The 5,661-nt window shown below is 36.5% G+C and overlaps 1 protein-coding gene and 1 long non-coding RNA gene across 3 annotated transcripts in view; one reads left to right on the top strand and one right to left on the bottom strand.

The window, feature by feature from the left end:
* LOC106520971 (uncharacterized) overlaps positions 1-5,661 on the top strand; it is a 17,104-nt gene that overhangs the window by 1,998 nt on the left and 9,445 nt on the right. The window contains exons 3-4 of one of the 2 annotated variants that reach the window (XR_001310608.1): positions 1,359-1,470; positions 3,273-3,354. This is a non-coding gene — a long non-coding RNA (uncharacterized LOC106520971). Of the gene's footprint in view, positions 1-1,358; positions 1,471-3,272; positions 3,355-5,661 lie in introns of those variants that run through there. The other variant, XR_001310607.1, reaches the window with a different exon arrangement.
* The window catches only part of LOC106520968 (zinc transporter ZIP12), a 7,189-nt gene continuing 4,416 nt past the window's right edge, over positions 2,889-5,661 (bottom strand). The window contains exons 8-12 of the mRNA XM_014013315.1: positions 5,234-5,314; positions 3,892-3,961; positions 3,606-3,764; positions 3,329-3,516; positions 2,889-3,093 (exon numbers count right to left, since the gene is read on the bottom strand). Of these exons, the coding sequence (XP_013868769.1) occupies positions 2,965-3,093; positions 3,329-3,516; positions 3,606-3,764; positions 3,892-3,961; positions 5,234-5,314 (627 nt within the window). The 3' untranslated portion in view covers positions 2,889-2,964. The remainder of the gene's footprint in view (positions 3,094-3,328; positions 3,517-3,605; positions 3,765-3,891; positions 3,962-5,233; positions 5,315-5,661) is intronic.

The following is a 5,661-nucleotide window of genomic DNA, read 5'->3' as shown; positions in this document are numbered from 1 at the left end:
TATATATATATACCTCTGTTTTACATGTATCACATTACACTGACTTGTGTCTTAAAGTGTTCAAATAGTTTAGCAAATTGAAAAATTCTAATAAAAAAGTATACAATAAAAGATATTCGACACAAATCATTAAGTTAACCCATGATAAGCATCCTATAAGCTGTAGCGTCATCATTGCCCCCAGTTACTATTGATTATTAAYGAATTTATTTATACATTTCTTCACTCCTTCATGTGTTTTGTTTGTGTAACTTTATGTAGTGGCAGATCAGCACTTATACACAAATGGTTTTGTAGTTAATTTTATTTTACTTGTTTAAATTGACACAATTATTTTAAATTTAGTCATTTTGAAGCAATGAAAATGGATAGGCAGCTTTTGTCTAAATTCTTTTGCAGATTTATCTTAGTTAAACCAGCAAAATCAAACATTTTTTCTATAAAATATTAAAGTTTTATGCATATGATGTGTGATATGTCACTGATTGTTTAAAAGAGTTTTGCTGTTATTAAACTGATTCAGTGTTGTTTTGAGTAACAGGTGCTTCGGATTTTTGTTAGCGATGTGTTTTTGAATCAAAGGAAAATAGTTTTGTGTGTGTGTTTCCTGTTCTTTCTTTTTTGTCACATACTTGTGTGTTCTGCTGGCCCGATGACCTCCAAACTGAACTCTTGTACTGACAGGTCTCTGCTGAGAAAGTGAGGATAGTCAGCGTGTGCACATCAACATGCCCCCCAGATAAAAGCTCTTCCTTCCTCCATCCTGGCAGCAGCTGCCTAGAAAAGAGGCACACATGTTCTCAAAAATGCCTTCTAGCTGCTAAAAACCTGATTAGTGCTCAAACGAGTTTGGTCCATTCTTTCCTGGAAACGCCAAAGGGGCTAGCCTTTTTTTTTTTAAATGACAACAAATTTGCTAGAATAAGAGAAAATGCAACCTTCCTACTATTGTTTGAACATTTTTCAGGAAGTCACAGCAAATGTCAGCTTTTTTCTTTTACATGATAGATAAACAATCCCATGACRGTGTCGATGGAACTGACGCCGCAGTTTGACAAAGAACCCAGAATGGGAAAACGAGCATAATCACTGTGCAAATTAAACACTAAAACTAATCCCCAGCACAAATGAGATAGATGCTCGACAACTGTTTGTTCAGATTATACACAAACRTATTGAGAGCACCAGAATTTAATCACAGCGAGCTGATTGAAAATCCTCTCTAGCCCTGAAACCCACTCACTGTGTCAGTACCGCAAATCCAATTTCATGTACAAATATTTTCTGTGTTTCGTTTATGTTGTCGTGGTGGTGCATTCATCATGCTCTTCTTCTTCCTCCTCCTCCTCCTTCTGCAGGCCCACTTCAACAGCTAAAGAGCGTGTGCACTGTGTGGGTCGGAGTTTCTGTCTTGTACAGTACCAAGCATTAGTCACCCAGGTTGGTGGATGAAGAGAACAAGTAGCACAGGTGGGTGGAAATGCCCTCATATTGGATCACAGAGAGACCTCAAAAACAAAGAACAATACCTCAGAGATGAGGGGATCGGTTTTCAAAACAGGCCTTTATAAATAGCTACGTACTGTATATCTGAAAGCTGTGAAAGCCAGACAAAGAAGTTTTGTCTTCTGGTTTTTTCAATAGACCAGTACTAATAACATATTAAAACATGATTTATTTTTCTTAATAGATAACAATATTTCTTTAAAGTGGAAAGGCTTTTTGACATGCAGTCATCCTGCTGTGAAAAACTAAATAAACATAGTTCAAAATGTCCTGATGCATCTCAGTAATCCAGGTAGAAAAAATCAAAAAGAAAAAAATAAGTAGGTCCTCTGGATGGGTTCTTCTTTAGTGAAACGCTTTGTCTCTCGTCCAAGAGACTTCGTCAGTCTGATGAGTTTCAGGTGAACTCAGCCTTATAAGCACTGCCTCCACCTGGACCCATGATAATCAACAAAAAGAGGGGAAAAAAGACAAAAACAAGGGGACGTCGAGCCCCGCCTGCACTCATTACATACACATAACACGACACCTAAGAACGACAACGTCTAAACCAACAAGTCAGGTGATGGGGTACATGACCCTCTATGAACAATAGAGCTAATCAAGCCTATTGTTAGGCGATGACCCTCTTTTGCATGTGACTAACCTGTTTGTCCAGGTGGAGGCAGTGCTTATAAGGCTGAGTTCACCTGAAACTCATCAGACTGAAGAAGTCTCTTGGAGGAGAGACAAAACGTTTCACTATAGAAGAACCCATCCAGAGGACTTACTTATTTTTTTCTTTTTGATAAATAAATATAGGTTAAATTAAAAAAGAACAACTTTTGTTTGTTATTTTTTTAAAGAAACACTGAAGTACCCCTGTAAATTGTATTGTACATTTATTAAGACAATGCACATTAAGGCTGTTGCCATTTATCAAATGCCGCCAAGTTCAACTCATTTTTTTTAATCCAAGTGTACATAGACAACAAAATCCATCAGAATTTCATTTTAAAAGTAAATTTTCTTTGTTTAAAAGCAAATTCAGACAAGAAATAAAACATTTGCAATTTTTATGTTGTTGTCCAATAAGAATAGATTTAAAGAATATACGTTTGCACCTGTAGACTGTTGGATTGTTACAAGTGTCCTCTCATTCAGTGGCATGTGCTTGATATAGTTGCAAATAATTTCTCTAATCAGATATATTGGCTGTAAACACCTGTTGTGCAGGTAACTCACTGTCTGCCCCAGTTTCCCAGTATGGTTTTATGTCTATCATCTACATATATCAATATTGTAATTGTCTGAAAAAATATAAACCATTAAGAACAAAAGGCAAGAGAAGTTTACTTTCTTCAGATATAAGTTTGTGATTCAGTCCATTCATTTGTCTGCARAAAGTAATACACGCATCTGTGGAGAGCACGGATAATAAACGGCAATCAAGTATTGTGTGGGAGATGTACGCTGCGTTTAGAGTTTGAGTTCATGTTCGAAGAACGCGAGCAGCAGAAGGCAGGTCCAACCCGTCAGGAGCCCCAGGTTCTGCAGGAGAAAGACAAGACACGGCCTGTCCGTCTTCACTCGACTCATCTCTGGAAGCTGACCATGGGGGGGAAAAAGAAGTAAAACATTCATTAGTTTAACTAAAAGAAGGACGCCTGCTCCTAGAAGTACCTCCTTTTGGTAATATTTGGCAAAAATAAGGAAGTCAACTTAAATGAACAGGACTTTCAGTATTCAGGCTGTTTGGTCATTTAATCAGTATTGTTTGTCTTTAGAKTTCTCAACTGTCTTTAAAAATCACCAAGTTCATCCTATGCGGACAGTGTCTTACCATTTCCACCAGAGACAGATAGAGAAATATCCCTGCGGTCACAGAAAAGATCCACTGCTGCACTTCTATCTGAGAAGAAACAAAAAGTCCGATGTAGAGGCCGATGAAGGCGGTCAGGGCACTGAGGAAGTTCATCAGCACCGCAGTTTTTACTGGGAGTCCAGAGCTGAGCAACACTGCGAAGTCCCCTAAAGGTCAAAGAAACAGCCTTATTTTCTTAAAGCACAAACCTTTCTGGCCTCAGGCTACAAAACAAAACAAACAGATGATCTCTCACCCATCTCATGTGGGATCTCATGGCACAGGATGGCCACAGTGGTTGCCATGCCAGTCTCAGCTGAAGAAGAAAAAGCTGCACCGACAACCAAGCCATCAACAAAATTGTGAATRCTGTCTCCCACAATTATCATCACTGCCAGCAGAGGAACTGCTTGTTCTGGAAAGACAAAGAGAGGCTGCGTCATTAAAGTTCATCCTCAGAGATGAGAAAATTGYTTTGTCTTTGCAGACAATTAATTACAAAAGCTGTGCAGCTCGTTTCAAGCTCACTGTGTTCTGCGTACTCTCATGTGGACAGCTCCTGTTTGTATGTTCATGAGGTATTTCTGTGCATTCTAACTCTTCCACTGCTCCCTGCAATAAAATACATTTTTTAATAAATATGCGTATACCACATTATTAAAACATCCCTGAAGTGAGTTCTCAAAAATACTACACATCTGAGCACAGCGAGTACAATCAACACATAATATCTAAAACAAATGATTCCTTGTTACAAGATTAATATTCTGACAAACTAAGTCAGCAAAACTTTCGCTCATCTTGCAGCTAAAAAGAAAAAAATGCTTTTTCATTATTTCCAATAATTGGGCAGCTTTGACAAATATCTCCTACATTTGATCTTTGCATCAACACCTTATTTGAAGCTCTAAATATTTCTAAAAGGTTCACATGTTGGAATAAAAATATATAATTTGAACATAGTCAGGCTTTTAAATGGGGTCAACTTGTATTTTTTTAAGTTTCCAAAAAGTGGAATATGTTTCAACAAACAGAAAAGTTATAGTCCAAGATTGAGTGGCAACATGTACTCAACATGACAAAACATCCAAATATTTTTTTTATTATAAAATTCTTATTTACTTTGTCAGAGACGTGGTTGGAGATTGGTTTGTGGTCTGATCCTGTTGTCCAGTTTACAGCTGTCTACTGTAGCTGTAGGAAGCTGTGTCTGTGTTCTTAAACATCTGTAATTTAGGTTCAGATTCAAAAATTAGATTTAGTCTTAAGAGATAAGTCAGGAAGCCAAGGTATATTTGCTTCATACGATTCTAGAATATTTCTGCTTTTGAATTTGTCAGGAATAATATAAAAAAWGTTGATTTAAATCTTTGCTGCCACATTTACACATAGTAAGCTCGAAAAAAAGCACAATAAACCAAGGTCCATGTCTGAAGACTAAAAGCTTGTTTTTGAAGTGAGGATTGTGCTCTTTGTGAACTGTCTGCAAAAGGTCTACTTTATAAACATTCAGATGCATTYACAACACAAGCTTTCTGAAAAAAAAAAGTATTTTACTCATTCTCCAACATCCTACATGTTTTGTTTTTTGTTCCCTCCCACACCTCTTCACTTGTAAGGTTATATAACTATTGTTATATTCATGAAGGATTAAATATCAGTATCACATAGATTTTATAGTTTTGTAGAAATAAGAGTTTTAATGTTTTTTTTCTCTGTAATTGATTTGTGTTTTGATAGTTTTCTGAAATATCTAAGGGCTGCCTTGTCCCACATCCCCCATAATCACAATATAAATAGAAGGGATGATGATGSGACAAAATATTTTTCTGCATAAAATCTATAACAAAATAGCAGATTTGTGAGAGTTGTGATGAGACTCACCAACTGGATGGTGGAAATGGACCTGCCCCTCTGTGACTGACCATTGCAGGTCAGCTCTAAGGGAAGGTCAGTGGAGTGACCCTGAAAAGAAAATAACATCACTGGACCATTGTTCCTTAATGTGCACTGTCATGACAAATGTTTGTTTTTGCAAAACTCTCACTGTTTAACATCAAGATTAAGAAATTTACCAGCATTGGTTTCAGACTTTTCCACATGGCACACTATGTATACTTTTTTTTCTTTTTCTGGGTTAGTAAATAATATATACAGGTGCTGGTCATAAAATTAGAATATCATGAAAAAGTAGATTTATTTCAGTAATTCCATTTAAAAAGTGAAACTTGCATATTATATTCATACATTACATACAAATTCATATATACATATATGTATGTATATGTATGTGTATATGTATGTATATGTAT

This window comes from Austrofundulus limnaeus, unplaced genomic scaffold (genome assembly GCF_001266775.1).
Source record: "Austrofundulus limnaeus strain Quisiro unplaced genomic scaffold, Austrofundulus_limnaeus-1.0 Scaffold100, whole genome shotgun sequence".
NCBI lineage: Eukaryota > Metazoa > Chordata > Actinopteri > Cyprinodontiformes > Rivulidae > Austrofundulus > Austrofundulus limnaeus.
The sequence above is the reverse complement of the archived record's forward strand: the minus strand, read 5'-3'. Positions and strand labels throughout refer to the sequence as shown.